The sequence below is a fragment of the Tachypleus tridentatus genome, chromosome 7, assembly GCF_004210375.1.
Source record: "Tachypleus tridentatus isolate NWPU-2018 chromosome 7, ASM421037v1, whole genome shotgun sequence".
Classification (NCBI taxonomy): domain Eukaryota; kingdom Metazoa; phylum Arthropoda; class Merostomata; order Xiphosura; family Limulidae; genus Tachypleus; species Tachypleus tridentatus.
Genome location: NC_134831.1, coordinates 39,887,214 through 39,905,255, shown reverse-complemented (window position 1 = coordinate 39,905,255; position 18,042 = coordinate 39,887,214). Strand labels below are relative to the sequence as shown.

Here is an 18,042-nt window from a genome sequence, read left to right as displayed (position 1 = left end):
ATATATTCAGAAACTAAAAACTAATTTATTCCTAGTGCTGTATAACAATTAATTTTGTAAGGTAATCACCAACAAATATAACAACTCCCTTAAATCTTAAGAAGAAATCATTTGAATCAAATTTCAGTTTAGGCCCACTTTATAAAAATGATAAAGTTTTATGTCTTTAGATAATAAAAGTTGGGTATGAATTGTCTACCATATCAATGATAAACCTTAGACTGTGCCAACTAAAGTTTACCAATTGTCATGAGCTAATAAAGTTGTACCAATCAAAATTCAATCATTGTCATGATGTAATAAAGTTGAACCAACCAAAATTTAACCAATGTAATGATGCAAGTAAGATTGGGCCAATCAAAATTCAATCATTATCATGATGTAAGTAAAGTTGGACCAATCAAAGTTCAATCATTGTCATGATGTGAGTAAGGTCTGACTAACCAAATTTCGATAACTGTTATTGTAAGTAGGAAATATGATCATCTCTCCTTATTATAAGTTAACTAAATACTTATTAACTGATGTCCTACGTTTCGGCTACTGTCTTTGAAATGATGCAAAGTAAGAATATTTTAATTTGGGAAAGCCATAATCCAAACCTATTTGTCCTGGTTGGAGGCACAGGCACTATCCATTAATTCATCTGGTGCCCTGACAAATTGAGTAATAGTAAAAAAACTAGGTAACTATGCAGCCTATTAACAAGGATAACTAATGCTAATAATAATAATAATTACCAATTTTTAATTATCACCATGATTAAAAATTGGTAATTAGTATTATTGGCAACAATATACTTAAAATTATTTTTAAGTATTATTATTAAAAATATATTATTTTGTTAATACTGATATTAACAAATTATTAATAATAATTAATATCTAATACTTAAAATTAACCCTACATTCATCTACATTCTGGTTAATTCAATTAAAAAAAACTATGTTTTTAAATTAAACTAAACTTACATAAACAATCTTTGATGCCATTTTGATTAAGACGACAAACTTCACTTTGAAGGCAATCACTGTCCGTCTTACACTTATCTCGAGCTGCAAAAACAACATATTTTTCTATGAGAAACCAATTCTTCAAATGTTGAAAGAAAATTATTACTACTTGTACTTAACATTTCTTCTAACAGTACATAATAACACATCACATTAACCTGTTCCTTTTAACTATCATTTTCTAAGACAACACAACAGTACTTACGTTTGCAACCAGTACGCAAGTCGTCCCCGCTACCTTCGAATCCAGGTTTGCATTCACAGTAAGCTTGATGTTGGGTAGGGACACACTCAGAGTTTGGCCCACAGTGTTTCATCTGACATGCATCTTCAAAAAAGTGGGACATTTGTATAAAACATCTGTTTTATTACTTGCCTATTTTAAATCTTGCATTTCAGATTTAAATGGTGAGTGAAAACTTTCAGATATAGTTTAGGTTAGGTACATAATACCTCCTGAGTTTTTAAAGATGAAATTTAAAAATCAGTTTACCTGTAAAACTGTAAATTAAACTTTTTTTATACCTATGTGTATATATGAATGTATGGCTTCCAAAATAATCAATCAATATTATATACAGTGAGGGAGAAGCAGAGATTTACCATTTCACCTTCTTAAATGGTACTTCTGCACTTCAACAACAAACCAAAACTTAAACTGAACTTTGTTTGTATTTTTCTACTGATCTTTATCGATAAAATATATCTCAGAAATAACTCAGAATTCATATACTACACAAAAATGGACCCTACTCCACAAAATAAATAGTTGTAAGGTTTAAAAATTCAATAAGAACACAAGATGTCACTTGTAAGAACTACACACATATTTACATTTATTTTTATGAGAGAATTAGTATTTAAAATATTGAGGACAGACTTACCAATGCAATCCTTGATACCATTAGGCTTGAGTCTCAGACAGACCTGACTGTTAGGGCAGTCCTGACTTGAGGTACACCGATCTCCTGTGACAAATCATACTGTTGCTTTAGAAATAATACTGTTGTTTCATTTAATTAAACATTTATTAAATAACTTCAAAAAACATATCTATCAACTTAAAGTTTAGTTATTGTACAATACGTAGCTTGTTAATAAATATTTAAAATTACATCATCATGTAGAGTTTAAACAGATAAAAAACATGGAAACAATAGAAATATTAAATACAGGTTCACAAACGTAGCATTCATTGTCAAAATATTTACATATGATTTTAAAAACTTTGATTTTGTCTTTGGAGTAACAGATTGAAATATATATAAAATAAGATGGAAATATTCTAAAAGAGAAAGTACTTTGATTAGTACAAACAAACAGATGACAATCAGAGCATAATATATAATTAACAAGATAATATTTTGTTAAAGACAAATTTTAACAACATATTTGTTCCCAACCTGGCATTCATTGATAACTATAAGTCAAATTGTTCATAAAATATGGGAGCTTTAGTGTCTCTGTAATGGCTCCCTCTTTATTATGATTGTTATTATTTCTGTACCATAATAACAAAAGCAGTGAGAAATACTAACGTTGACATCCACGGACTGGATTGTCTGGGTCTCCTGAATATCCAGGCAGACATTCACAAAAGGAAGAGTGATCAACACCAAGACACTGTGCATTTTGTCCACATTCTTTGGTTGCGCAAACATCTAAACCAGAAGATAACAGTTACACACTTTAATATCTTATTCACACTTACCTTGAAAGAATAAATGTGGAAGTTACACAACTATTTAAACAAGAAGACAACAACAGTTACACAGCTTAATATTTTATTCACACTTATCTTGAATAAACTTCAAAAAAAGTCTAGCAGAAAAAATGGATGTTAAAAGTTGTTATGCTACCTTTACTTTATAAGCAACATGATTTCCATAACAGGAAAACAAATGTTATGCAGTTTCTAAACTGAGCTAATGTAAATTTTATGTAAAGTGCTATATGTAAGCAAAATATAAAAAAAGGACAAAATAACCAAGAAGCAAAATATCATTTTTAAGTTAATGCATTAAGTTAGTCTTCAACTAATTAACACACTTACAAGGACCCAAACAGTAAGACAGTCATGTTGTATTACACTTACCAATACAATCCCTGATTCCAATATCTGTTGATCTACATACTTGTTCTCCAAAACATTCAGAATTACTTCCACATTTATCTTGTGGAATAGCTGTAAAATAAATTTGAAGCAAACCAATCCAGAATTACTTATGATTCAGAATATCACATATTTAATTATAAAAGTTTATACTAATAAGTTGGTTTAAAAGTTAGTTAGTGTTCTAAAAAAACCCATTAAATCAATTTATATTTCTAAGTTTCAACAATTACGTGTATCTCAAAATACATAACACAATATCCAAATTGACACTTACGCTCACAACCTCGTGAAAAATCACTGGGATTGCCATGGAAACCTGGCAGACACTGACATTCTGGTCGATGGTTTCTACCAATACAGTTGGCATTTGGACCACATCGAGTGTTTTCACAAACATCTAGAGAAAGACGAAAAATATTAGTGTATTAACAGAGAAATGGTTCAAATGTCCATTACTTGGTGTAAAGGAGAGAGTAAACCTTTAGTCAACACAGTTCAAACAGTCCGTTATTTAGTATACAGTAGAGAGAAAACACCTTCAGTTAATACAGCTATGATTAAACAGGTTATACATTCTCAGTTCTTTGTTCCTAAACAAAATATTCTTATACAGATGAACAAGAATAAATAAGGCTCCTTACCAAAACAGTTCTTGATTCCATTGTCATCAGGACGACACAACTTGTATCCTATACATCCACTGTCATCCTCACAAACATTTGGGGAAGGAGCTGAAAATGGAAGAATGATATTTTTACAGCTTTGACTTCTATGTATTATTTTATTACTTAATGGAGAGCTTCTTTGTCTTCTTGCAAGTTATTTAAACACCATTACTTCTGTCTTAATGCAATAAACATGCTATCAAACATTATAATAATAGCCTAATGATAAACACAGTTTTTCATTTGTGTTTGCCCTAGCTTCAAATATTTTTGCTCAAAAATATCAATTTGAGCTAGATCTAAAATTCAAATTTGAAATTGTTTAATTAGTTCGTTTTCCACAATCTTAATAAAACCAAACTTCTAAAGCAAAAACAATTCTTACGTTGACATCCACGTTGGTGGTCCTGAGGGTTACCAAAGAAACCTGGCAAACATTCACAAACTGGGTGATGAAGCTTACCAAAACACTCAGCATTAGGTCCACAACGGAATCCAATACAAACGTCTGAAATTCATTAGAAAAATATTCCATTTTCAAGTGATGGGAAACATAAGTACATAATGAATATATATAATTTTTTTACTACCCTTGTTGATGATTCTTTAAAAACAAAATGAAAATGTAAAAATATGCAAATTACATAAAAAGATGCTAATTCATAATTTTTGCTTATTTACTCACCAATACAATCTTTAATGCCACTAGGTAGAGGCTGGCAAACTGTACTGCTGGAACATTCATTATTACTTCTACATTTGTCTTGAGGAGGAGCTACATGGAGAGAAATTTTCCTATTATTAAAAAAAACTTTAAATCATTTTCAAATGACGTACAACAGATTTTTTTACACCAAGGAATTAACCTTTACAAGTGATATATCAATATTTTAGCTGACTGAAATTATGCAGTAAATAAAAAACAAACAAACAGTGAAAATATAAAATCAAAATTTGACTTGTCTTTCAAAACAGCCCCCCCCAGTGGTTTGATAACCATCGTGGGTAGAGTACAAATAGCCCTTTGTGTAGCTTTGTGCTTCATAACAAACAAAGAACAATTTTCAAAACGATAAATATAAAACCTCAACACTAGACTTATTTTTCTTAAAAAACCTATGTAAAGGTTTTTTCTTTGTTTTATGTTTGAATTTTATACAAAACTACACAAGAGTTGTCTGCACTAGTCATCCTTAATTTAGCAGTGTAAGACTAGAGGGAATGCAGTTAGTCATCATCACCCACACTGTCAACTCTTGGGCTACTCTTTTACCAACAAATAGTGGGATTGATCATAACATTATAATGCCACACGGCTGAAAGGGTAAGCAAGTTTGGTGGGACGAGGATTCAAACCCACAATCTTCAGATTACAAGTCGAGTGCCCTAACCACCTGGTCATGCTGAGCACTATGTGAAGGACAAATCAGGACTTTTGGCATATACCCAACCTACAACAGATTATAAAACCTCCAAGAAGAGTAAAATAAAATTTATTACTGAGGAATATTTGTAACACAAACCCTTTTCAAATATTCTTTGCTCATCAAAAGCTAAAGAAAAGTAATTTATATTACAGATAAGTGAATGTGTGATTTCTAAATACTGATTTGATTTTACTTACCATGCAACAGAATCTTTGAATAAATCGTACAATAATGTGTAATTACCCATAAAGACAGTGTAAGGTTAATACTTACGATGACAACCTGTGGCAAAGTCAAATGGGTTACCAATAAACCCAGGAAGACATTCACAAAATGCTTGATGGCCCTGTCCTATACATTGGGCTTTAGGTGCACACTTGACATCAATACACACACCTAGGTAAAAGAAAAGTAATAATAAGATATCTAGTTTTGCTGTTTAAAGAAATAACATTAACAGAAAAAAATTAGAAAAAAGGTATTTTTTTCACACATGTAATCAAGTATAAATATTAAGATCTAATAACTGGTAAACAATTACATGTTAATAATAAACAAGTTACGATAACATTCTTAAACAAAACTGTATGAGAAAAACCTTTCCATTTCAGGTATTAAAATAGATTTCACATTTTAGGTTTAAATAACTACAAAACTCATGTAGTAGTGGCAAAAATATTAAATACAATATTTTATAACTGAGATCAGTATTATTTATGCATGGTCCAATAAGAAGATTCACCATAAGCGGATGTGAGGTATACTTACTGATACATTGTCTTATACCACTTTTATCTGGTCTGCACACATGAGGATCTGGACAGCTTCTGTCGCTATCACAGGCATGGGGAGTTGGAGCTAGAATGTAAGTCTTTAGATTACTTATTATATTACTTTAACATTCATCTCACATCAACACAGTTTACAAATGAATACTAAAACCATGAAGGGCCAGAACTATTTGTTTTGAAAATTTTAATTTTGTTTTGCTGCATATAGCTTTGGAATTGTCATATAAACATGAAGAAACTATCTAATACAGAAATTTATTTTTGGAGAAATCCATGATAGCAAACAGGAAACAGATTAAAAAAAAATATGATATCAAATCAATTTTGCAAATATCAACAAAATGTAAGTGTACAGCAGTTGACAAAATTATAAATAAATCTCAATTTGTCTATGTTTCTATGAAGAACAATACAATGAACAACAGTCTTAAAAGTCTCCAACAATTCACCTGTAAGTTTTTAAATTACAATGATTTAAAATTTGTGCCCTAAACTTGGGATGTTGACCCTTACTGGATTAAAGCACAAAGACACGGAACATTTCCAAAGAACAAAATAAAAATAAAATATACACTGTCACTATGTGAGATGTAATTATACCATGATAACATATGCTTTCATCAAAGGAAAATAGAACTGTACCACAAACAAACAGTAGTTAAAAAAATACTGTCACCAGAGTATTGTAAAATCAGAATCACATTAACAACACTGTCCTCAGTAAAAGGTAAAAACCATATTGAAGAAAATCTTGACACCAGAGGGAGATATTACAAATAAAATATTTATAAAAGTGTTAGAAAAAATCAAATAACAGATTTGGTGAATAAATTTGAAATTCAGCTGTGTATGTATGCGTTTGTTTTCCTTTCTTTCATGTACTTTATGTCTTTTAAAAAACATATTTCATATAATTATATTCTAAAACTTTCAGAACTAAAATATTCATCTTACGTTGGCATCCATGATATAGGTCATGAGGGTCACCTTCATAGCCTGATATACAGACACAAACAGCCTTTCTTCCTCTAATAGAACATTCAGCATTAATGCCACACTGCAAACTGACACAGAGATCTAGAGCAAGAAAAGTAATAATAATTATAAGGTACTAAAAACGTAAAATACTCTATACAATTTAGAGAAGTTAAGATATTTCTGAGAGCATTGTAGTTTAGGCAGAGAAGACTACATGATTGAAAACATCTGTGAAATGCATCTGTCCTTCCTTAGCAATGAACAAAATAAGTAACAAACCAGAAATCCAAACAGCTCAACCTTCAATTAAGTTCCAATGACAATGCATCTCTTACCCAAGACTCTCTACTCCAGCTTAATTATTTCATGTTTCAATAATTTTGTGTACACATTTCAGGTTTACACTCACCAAGTTCTCAGTGACAGCCATGTTTCCAGAATAGTTCACATCTTAACAAGTTTACCTGATGAAGACCTGTATCAACAGTTTGAAACAATGTCCAAAAAAACCTCTAAAGCAAATACAACCCATAGAGTTCAAAAATGATGAAATATCCATAGTTAAGTTTTATAATACTTGCATTTCACAAATTGTTATAGGCCACTTCTTATTACCCAAACATCAGGATCTCATGCTATCTCATTACAGAGTTACAATATTTTCTGGAGGAGAAAATCAAAACTTTAATATCTTATTTAAGAGCTTATCTGACCAAAAGACAAGAAATATGAATTTCAATCAGGCTCAATTTTTACTTCTTCACAAAAGAATAAAACTTAACTGAATCGTCAACAATTTTAAATGTTATTATAAAGTAGAAGTTTAAAAAAAAAAACAAGCATCCACTTCTGCATATTAGTAAGAATCAGTTGAACTTACCAACACATTTTTTAATTCCTTTACTGTTACGTTGACAAATTGATCTTCGTGGACACTGAGAATCTTCGTGGCATTCATCAACTTCAATGGCTGAAGGAATCGAGAAGAAAAGGTTTATTTACAACGAGGGATTGAAACAATATCAATACTTTGAGGCATGGAACCAATGTGTGTTTTTTTAAAAGAAATAAAATGAGAGAAAATTTTTCTCAATGTATGTAAAAAAATTTGTTTTAATACAAAATAACTTATCTATTTACCAGCTGCATAAAATAATTAACTTCACATTTAAATAAACCTATCAAATACAAATAGAAATGGCAGCTAGTAACATAAGTAACAAGATAAAAAAGAATAGAAATGAGGAAGTAACATGTCTTAACATAAGTAACATAAATAAAACAGAGAAGAACTAAAACTAGGAAGTAACAGCTGGTAACATAAGTAACATAAATAAAACATAGAAAAGAACTGAAACTAGGAAGTAACAGCTGGTAACATAAGGAACAAAATAAAACATAGAAAAGAACTGAAACTAGGAAGTAACAGCTGGTAACATAAGGAACAAAATAAAAGAGAACAGAAATGATGGAGTAACAACTGGTAACATAAGTAACAACATAAGGAGAACAGAAATGATGGAGTAACAGCTGGTAACATGAGGAACAAAATAAAAGAGAACAGAAATGATGGAGTAACAGCTGGTAACTTAAGTAACAACATAAGGAGAACTGAAACTAGGAAGTAACAATTGGTAACATAAGTTACAACATAAGGAGAACTGAAAGTAGGAGGTAACAGCTGGTAACATAATTATAAACATAAAGAAGAATTGACACTAGAAGGCAATAGCATAAAGGAGAATTGAAATCAAAATGTTCCAATGTGAACAATGTTCCAATATTTTTCTGACATTCATGCACAGCAGTTCAAGAAGTAATTTAAAGTATAAGAACTCCCAATGTATAAAAAACTTACGAACACATCCACGGAAAGTATCCTTTGGATCACCAATTAAGCCTTCTTTACAATGACATATGCCATTTTCACAGTATGCCCCTGGTCCACAAGATACAATTTCACAAGAACCTGCAATAAAACAAGACAAATATCTCATGATTAAATCCACACTTTTCCAAAAACAGGTGAAATATAGTTAAAAATAGTAGATGGCTAAACCCACGTTTTTGCAGTGGACACTTAACAATAAATGCAACTGAGCATAAAGGATTAAATAACATCCAATTACCTGTGTAATGAGTAAAAATTCAGTAGTTGTTTAACTTAGGCTTCATTTGAAGAATTAGAAGTGTCTCCTTCATCTAAAAATGAAACTATACTATGGGTGAAGGAGACGCTTCTAATCTTTCAAATGAAGCCTAGATCAGACAATCAGCAAACACCTCCTGAACGTTTACTTGCAACTTAGGTAACTGAACAACATAAACGTTTTACTTTTATCAAGCAATACCTTGAATTACGGAGTTTTGTGATTCACATAATCTGTTGGTTCTTGCAGATTTTCAGAAAACATACAGGGTAAGACTGAAACATCACAAAATTCATCTTGTTAGTTTGAAACCACTAAATAATTTGTACTTACTAATACAGTAACCTCCTTTACAAAGTTCACCAGATGGACAAGAAGCATCAAGTTCACAAGGGCATCTTGTTCCAGGCTTGCATTCAATGATTTTAGCTACAAAAATTAACAACAATAAAAATAAATTTTAATCACCTGAAAAACAATTTCCTAAGTAACTTATATTCTCTAATGTTGCACTTAAAGAAAGTAGGTACATTTTCTCACTATTTTCAAAAATTATGGTTCTTTCATATAGTTATAATAAATGTAACATGCTGTATAGCAGCATCCAAAAATAACACCTAAGAACATACAAAATTTAAACACAATGTCAAATGTATCAGCATCACAGAATACTTATTCTATCTCTGGGTTATTGTACATTACCAGTATTGACAGTAGAAGTCACCTTAAAGTTCCTTAAAAATAAGAACATCAAACTCACTGCAAGCAAATTCTGGATTTCCCACAGTTCCTGGTGGACATACACACAAGAAGCTTCCCACACTGTTGATGCAAGTCGCTCCAACACCACAGGAACTTGGTCCTATCAAACACTCATCTACATCTAAAGAATAGAAAATTCAAGTGTTTTTGTATAAAATGAAAGACTACTTACAATTCTAAATAAACCCTTGGTCCTGCTTTTGTCTTACCTATTTCAAAATATCTATCATAATTATACAGAGAAACAGAACGAGATTCAATATTCAAAGAAGTTTTCTTAGTGATTAATCCATATTGAGTGATAGGATAATTTACTTTTACTTCTATTTAAACTAATTACCAACCAAGATTTAAATCATTCTCTCTAGATAATTAAGAAAAAGGAAAATCAAAAATAGATGTAAAAATTTTACTATTTAACTAAGAAAAAACAGGTTTTGATCAACTTACCAATGCAGCCTAAGAAAGGGTTCCCTTGGAGACCAGCAGGACAAACACAGTCTACTCGACTCAATCCTTCTACACAGTTTGCATTGCTTCCACATTTTGTATTATCACAGCGTTGTACAGAACCTGCAATTGTTTACAAATACCTTTATGTATAATTTTGGACATGACTTGCATGCTTAGATTTCATGAGCTTGCAATGGACCTAAATATAACAATACTACAATAATACTAGATCTGAATGAAAAACAATTTATTAAACTGTAACAACAATTAAAACTTAGAATAAAACTATCAAACAACTAAAATAGAAATTATACCACTTACAAAGAATAACAGTTAACAGACTTGTGCCTAGCCAGGATGTTATACTCTAATTAAAGAACAGAATCACATAAATATCAAAGTTGTTAATTTCAATAAATAAACGTATTAGAAAATAAAGCCAAAAGAACAAATCTAATTCTGAAGAAAACACAAAATTCCTGAATTACAACACTTCAAGATCAATAACTATAGAGCAACAATAAGCAATACGTTTTTTCCATACATATATATATATATATATTTCAGATCAAGGAAGGTCTTTCACTTTGTGCTTAGACCATGAGATTACATCTCATGTGATTATTTACTGCCATAAATCTACATAATCTTTTACAATATTGATATCTGTATGTCACCATTAGGAGAAGCTTGTGTCAGACCCAAAACACACACGTACTCAAAATAAAGGTGCACTGGATGAAAGGTGAGTTAAGACTTTAATGTAACTAAAAATTCATACATAAACAAAATGATAGCTTGATTAATAATTGAACAGTAAACAAACCCATATCAAACTAAAAGTAGAATTTGCCATCTCACAAGCTTCTTATTACCAAGTATGTTTAGATAGTCTTACAGTGCAATTACATATAAACCAATCAATGAAACTATATAATTTCATTCTGAAAAAAAAACAACTCATTTTATAGCCTACCACAGCTTTGATAAGGATTTCCACTGAAGCCCTGGTTACAGATACATCGATTAGGTTTTCCATATGCACAATGGGCATTAACTCCACATGTTGGGGAGCATACTGGTGGTAGAGGAGCTAGAAATCAAAACACAAGTTGTCTACAGCTTTTACATACTGAAAGCATTTGAAGTGATTTATTCCACTTAAACTTTTTGATTTAACCTAAAACACAACATCCCACTCATTCATATGATACTGTTACAGTAAAATATATTTCAGCTAAATATATTCAATGGAAATTTTATCTTTCAAGTTAAGACCACCTTATTATATGCTGTTGTACTCCTCTAATAAAGTACTAATTATAATTCCTTATTTCAAATATTAATATTCAAACCACAAAATAAAGTAAGCTGTACTATAACACTCACGAGGAACACAAAGAACATTAGGATTTCCGATAAAGAATGGACGACAAACACAACGTCCAGTATGTTTGTCACACACAGCACCATGTCCACACTGTATGCCATCACAGCGTTCTGTTAAAAAAACAACATTTATTCAATTTTTACCATCAGAACTGGCTTTAAGTTAATCAGCTTGTTCTATAATCTATGAATACCCAGAAATAGCTTGATGGTAATTAGCTAGTTCTATAAGATTGTGCCTACAACTACCCAAAATTGACTTTAAGTTAATTATCCAGCTCTTTAAAAACAACACTGCTTCAAAACATCATATATTAGAGAAATTAAAAACAAGATAGAAAAACACTACCATTCACTACAAATAAGTTGGTAGTTATAGTATACAACCAACCAATTCTTCTAAATTTAAAACCAAATACCATCAGCACTTACCCACACATCTCCCATGGACGCAATCTTCTGTTGAGGAGCACTGCTGGCCACTGGTACACTCAACATCTGATAGTAAGAAACAAAACTATTACTTATAGATGTCAATAGAGCTTTAACATAATAATGAACATGATTTCAATGTGTTAACGCCACTCCTCTAAATTTAAAATAAGTATCCTCATGGAAGCTAGAGCAAAAAATTAACATAATAATCAACATGACTTCATGTAATGTCCTTCTGAATTGAATAGGAATGTGTCTTTTATTTTACTACTAAGGATATGTTAAGTTTACAATAAAATATCTACTCACACTACTCCAGTACATATATGTAAAGATACTTAGGAAAATTAAAAAAATATGTACATAATCTTTTGATAAGTATGTGTGTATATCTAAACCTGTACATAATAAAATCTACTTCATAAATCAAGCAGGGTTTACTAAATAAGTTTTGACAATATGTTCACGGCAAAAAAAAAAAAAGATAACTTGTTTTTAAATCAACGTTTTTGTGTAAAACTCACCAGGAATGCATCGTCCTCCTGCCCAGGAATTGCCAATAAACCCATCCTTACAGTGGCAAATTCCCAAGTTATTGGAGCTCACAATACAGTGAGAATTTTCACCACACCACACTTCTGCACAAGCTGTTGATAACAGAAGCAAGAATTTGTGATTTATTCTATAAAACATATTTTTATTTAAACTCAGGGTACTTTAGTTACAAGTTTATTAAAATGACCAAACCTATTTTCTCTAATTTTTCACAATGGTAAAGCATGCCTTACCCTCTCTTTTAGTTTGTCCAATTTACAAAACATGCATTCATACTTCAAAGTATAAAACACTTATACACCTGTTTTGTCAGGTTTTCTTTATCTATTGACTAATTAACCAATCCTTATGTACACAGAATAAAAAAAGTTAATACTTATGTGCAAGCACTGTTTAACTCCTGCTGGATACTCTCCAGATGTGGGATTCAGAATTATTTTTGTTTTTTTTATTAATCCAAAGGCAGAAACACTATAATTTATAGTAAAACTGTCTTGGTTGGATTGCAGTTTGATAGTTGTTTCATGCTAATTACATTAGTGCCCTCCAGTATCATACCAATGTTTGATGGTGCTCTTTGTGATAAATAAATTCTGTGCCCTCCAAATCTATTAGTTTGCTTTGTTAGTCAATCAAGCAATTGGCACCCTGCTTCAATTTAGTGTTCTGTACAAAAGCACCATTCATGTTAACCATGGTACAATCCTTTGGTCCTTTAACCACATCAATAATTATCTACAAATTCTCAATATCAGGAATATCATACTTTCCCCTTTTTCCTTAGAAATTATTTACGTGTTTGTACGTAATACCTCTATAACAAAAAATAACTAAAATTTAATGTGGCTTCCTTTATTCTATTCAAAAATAAATAAACACTAGTAACTGCTCTCTAGTTATTCACTCAAATACTCTAACATATTAAACCATGCCACAAAACTTCACACTGAACTAAACCATTTAGTTATACAAACAAGAAAACTCACGAGAAACACATCCTTTGTTCAGGTCATCAGGGTCACCTGAAAATCCAGGCCGACAGATACACTTGGCTCTATGATTCTCAGGTACACAGTAAGCATTAGGACCACACCATGAGGTGGTACAGGGATCTGAAAAATATCCAACAGAATAAAGACATCAGTGAACTTAAACAAAAAAATATATGAAAACATGAAATTACATTGCAGAATTTACAACTATAAATAAATATGAAAAGTAAAACCTAATAACAAATCATAAAAGTCTAAATATGAAAACAGAATAACATGATAAGTACAGAGTTATAACATTACAAAGCATACCTATACAATTTCCTCCTTTCTTGTCACAAATGGCATTATTTGGACAGTCAGAGTTAGATAGACAAGCTGATGAGTCTCGACCTAAACAAACAAATATTAATAAAACAACTTGCTTAAAAAAAGAATAAATTAAAACAAAAGATATATGTATGTGTGTGTGTGTGTGTGTGCATGTATATAAGAAACAGGAGTTCAGACCTTTAAAGGAAAGTTTAAATAATGTTTTTGTATAATAACCTTTCTTTTACAGAATCAGATTTCATTCTATACAGTAGAGAATATATATTGCTTTTGTAAATAGCAATAGAATCTAATATCACATGACATGAGAAAAAAATGTATAAATTCTTGTGAATAAATTCTGAAAATGACACAGAAAATGTTTAAACATGTACATGTAGAATGAACTGGAATAATGAACTTTATGGAAAGAATTGCTATCATGGCATAGCACATAATTAACCTTTTTGGATGGAACCAGTTTCATAGTATAAGATATTTCAAAATATCCTTGCACAGAAATAAAATGTTCTATATATATGGCAATATTTAATTTAATCCACTAACATACAGAGTGAATTTTTTGTTTGAACTCTCCACACAAACACACACATATCATAGTTTGTAAGATTTATTTAAATATGTCCACATAATTTCAAGTTTTTACTTTTAAAACTGCACATGACCTGGTACTGAAAATTGTCTTTTATTTTTTTATAAGATATGTTTATAATGTATTGAAGTGTTCTGTTTCACAACAAATATAATGATTTAGTTCTTTATTTCAATCACAAGGAGTCAAACGTGTATAGAAATACATCTGAAAAATTTAAGTAAATAGCATTCCATAAAGAAAGATTTTATTTATATTTTAACCAAATTTAATAGTTTTATTCTATAAAATTTACATTCAAAATAGTTCTATTTTTTTACTTTACATATAAATCATATACCTTATAAATCAGTTGTGCAGTATTATATTAATGTTTGGCCTTATTAAAGTTTTATTCTAAAATTTATGACTAAAAATGCATTACTCTGTCTAAACAAGTTTAGATATTATTACATTATAAGGTTAATAATTCTTACCTGTGATTCACTGTTACAGAATTAATTGGAATATGTATTGAAAAATGTTATAAAAATACGTAGTCAACCACACTATGAGATTTCTTTTAGTTAAAGTTTTTATAACTTAAAACATTCAGTTGGAGATCAAGATAAAATGTTTGATAAGTTATTTACCAAGTTGGATAGTACTATACATTTATATTTTGGAAAAACCAATATTTCTTTCTGAATATTACAGTTAATGCTATAAGTCAATAGGAGGCCAGCAAAAATTTGATTTATTACAAATATTTTGTCAGGTAGTGTAAAAAAAACTCACATCCATCTTTGTAAGGATCTCCATTAGTGCCCGGTGGACATTCACAAACACAGCCACCCACAATGTTTATACATATGGCACCAATTCCACATGGTCCATTAGGATCTATTGGTAGATTGCTGGTACATTCATTGATATCTACCCAAAAACAAAAATAACCGATATTAGCAAGGAAAAAAAGTAAAATTTTTGCTAAAACATTGCCAAAATTTAGAAAGGAGGAAATAATGTCTATTCAGTAAAACACAGTCAATGTTTAGAAGTGAGTAAGAATGTCTACCCAGTTAAACATAACCAAAGTTTAGATGAGAGAAAGTAATGTCTTTCCATTTAAACATAGCCAAAGTTTAGAAGTGGGGAAGTAAAGTGTATTCAGTAAAACATAGCCAAAATAATTCTGATAAAATGAATTATTTTATATATAAGAGATTCCACAAAAGAGGAAAACTACAGTAACCCACAGATTAGAGTCAAGGTTACATCAGTTCATTTGTTCTATTCTTAGCTTTAATATAAAAAAACCAACAGTGAATTCAAGTGTTAAAACTGCTCAATCATTGGAAGATCTATTATATGGAACATGTACAAGTATGTCTGATGCTATCTTGTTACAGTTTCAGTTAAGTAACTTTGGTATTACTTAGCTAGATTTTTCATTTTATGGTAACTAAATATTCATTGCTGATTACAGAGTAACTGTGGGTTAATCAGGAGTACATGCTATAGTTTTACATGCATAATTACAATTAACTTGTATCATATGATTACCACAAAGTTAGTGTAAGATCTGAAAAAAAATATTGTCTAGCAGCTACAAAAGGTATGTGTGCTTTTTTAAAACAATAATATATAAGAATAAAAATTGATGACATTCACCTAGACAGCCTTGGTTGGGATTTCCTGTAAAACCTTCGTTACACTCGCACTTGGCTCCATAATCAGTTAACACACAGCCAGCATATTGTCCACAGATTTTCAAATCACAAGGGTCTGAAAATTGCAGTGTGTTAAGTTAATATCTACACCTTTCCAAGAATATGCAAGTTACAAGAATAATGAAAAATTTTAAACCTAGAATTAAATCATTCATTAAAATGCTAGGTTATAAGCAGTCAATACACACAGTTTGTTTTTTAGCCTTAGTGGTTTAATTTGTTTGTGATACAATTAATCTGAAGGAACATGTAAATGTCATTTTGTCACAATGTTTTGCACACTCGTCCTTGACTCTGAATTGATTTACTCTTTCAGTTCTTGAAAACTAAAGTGCAATAGATGGTGCATGCTTCATGATTTTAAATGTAAACCAATTACCACATATTCAGATAGTCCTTCAATAATATGTCTTTGGTCAAAAGAGTAGTAAAAACAAAATTGTACTTACAGCTTTAAAATGACTTTATCTTCTTTAACTTCCATTACTTAAAAACTAACAACTTTTATTAAGTATTCTATACCATCATTTGATCATTAACAATAATACATATAAACTTACGCTTGCAAACTTTCCCTTGCAACACATATGGTGGCAAGCAGTGACACTGGCCTTGGATACACTTCTGATTTTGAGGACAGTTATTCTCTCCATGACAAGGAATATCTATTTGAGGTAAAGTGATAATGATAATATAAAAACACTTACCTAATGATAAGGGTTCTGTACTTTATTCTAAAAAAAATATAACATACATATACATGCGTTTTGTATAAATTAACAGGAAATTTATAATGTTCCTCACAGAGGAAAGGTTTGTTTGTTTTTAATTTCATGCAAAGCTTCTTAAGGGCTATCTGCACTAACTGTCCCTAATTTAGCAGTGTAAGACTAGAGGGAAGGCAGCTAGTCATCACCACCCATCGCCAACTCTTGGGGCACTCTTTTACCAACAAATAGTGGGATTGACCATCACATTATAATGCCCCCACAGCTGAGAGGATGAGCATGTTTGGTGTGACTGGGATTCGAACCCATGACACTCAGATTATGAGTCAAATGCCTTAACCCACCTAGCCATGCCAGGTCTGACAGGAAAGGAGATTACATGCATGTTAAATCCAAAGTCCACAAATTATAATTCTGATCCACCATCATCAGTCCCATAATTTACAACAAACAAATCTTGATGGACAAAATCAATTCAATGATGGAAACCTGTACAATAAATTTTAAAATAAACCCAAAGTCAGCATTTAAAATGCATAATAGATTTTTATTTGGTTGTTGGCTAAGTTAGATATAAATTCTATATATTTTGGTTGCTTTAAACTACCATCACAAACATAGAGCTAACAAAACATGTACTCCTTTAATGTTGACCTTTGGCCAAATAAAAATGTTGTTGTGCAATTTAAATGATGACTTTGGTTTTATTTTAGACAAAATCAATATTTAGTTTCAACCTTAATTTTTTGGTAAATGTTTCTAAATCCTATTTAGTTACTGAAAAAGTTTATTTACGGAATAAATTTTTCAATAAACTTAAAAAAACATTCAAGGGTTATAACATTTAAATTACATAATAATAGAAAAATAGTTAAAATATTTCTACTACACAGCTGTAAAAAATAGGTGGTATAAATATTTACATGACACGTAGAATTATAATAAAATGTT

General features: G+C 30.5%; 1 protein-coding gene across 2 annotated transcripts in view; it reads right to left on the bottom strand.

The window, feature by feature from the left end:
* LOC143255491 (uncharacterized) overlaps window positions 1-18,042 on the bottom strand; it is a 142,045-nt gene that overhangs the window by 69,320 nt on the left and 54,683 nt on the right. For both annotated transcript variants that reach the window (XM_076511232.1, XM_076511233.1), the window contains exons 27-52: window positions 16,924-17,028; window positions 16,305-16,418; window positions 15,429-15,566; window positions 14,039-14,119; window positions 13,721-13,846; window positions 12,704-12,826; window positions 12,177-12,242; window positions 11,745-11,855; window positions 11,332-11,448; window positions 10,353-10,475; window positions 9,901-10,023; window positions 9,474-9,569; window positions 8,849-8,959; window positions 7,871-7,960; window positions 6,967-7,089; window positions 5,990-6,079; window positions 5,495-5,617; window positions 4,480-4,569; window positions 4,180-4,302; window positions 3,771-3,860; window positions 3,404-3,526; window positions 3,109-3,198; window positions 2,552-2,674; window positions 1,898-1,981; window positions 1,219-1,341; window positions 972-1,055 (exon numbers count right to left, since the gene is read on the bottom strand). In XM_076511232.1, the coding sequence (XP_076367347.1) occupies window positions 972-1,055; window positions 1,219-1,341; window positions 1,898-1,981; window positions 2,552-2,674; window positions 3,109-3,198; window positions 3,404-3,526; window positions 3,771-3,860; window positions 4,180-4,302; window positions 4,480-4,569; window positions 5,495-5,617; window positions 5,990-6,079; window positions 6,967-7,089; window positions 7,871-7,960; window positions 8,849-8,959; window positions 9,474-9,569; window positions 9,901-10,023; window positions 10,353-10,475; window positions 11,332-11,448; window positions 11,745-11,855; window positions 12,177-12,242; window positions 12,704-12,826; window positions 13,721-13,846; window positions 14,039-14,119; window positions 15,429-15,566; window positions 16,305-16,418; window positions 16,924-17,028 (2,790 nt within the window). The remainder of the gene's footprint in view (window positions 1-971; window positions 1,056-1,218; window positions 1,342-1,897; window positions 1,982-2,551; window positions 2,675-3,108; window positions 3,199-3,403; window positions 3,527-3,770; window positions 3,861-4,179; window positions 4,303-4,479; window positions 4,570-5,494; window positions 5,618-5,989; window positions 6,080-6,966; window positions 7,090-7,870; window positions 7,961-8,848; window positions 8,960-9,473; window positions 9,570-9,900; window positions 10,024-10,352; window positions 10,476-11,331; window positions 11,449-11,744; window positions 11,856-12,176; window positions 12,243-12,703; window positions 12,827-13,720; window positions 13,847-14,038; window positions 14,120-15,428; window positions 15,567-16,304; window positions 16,419-16,923; window positions 17,029-18,042) is intronic.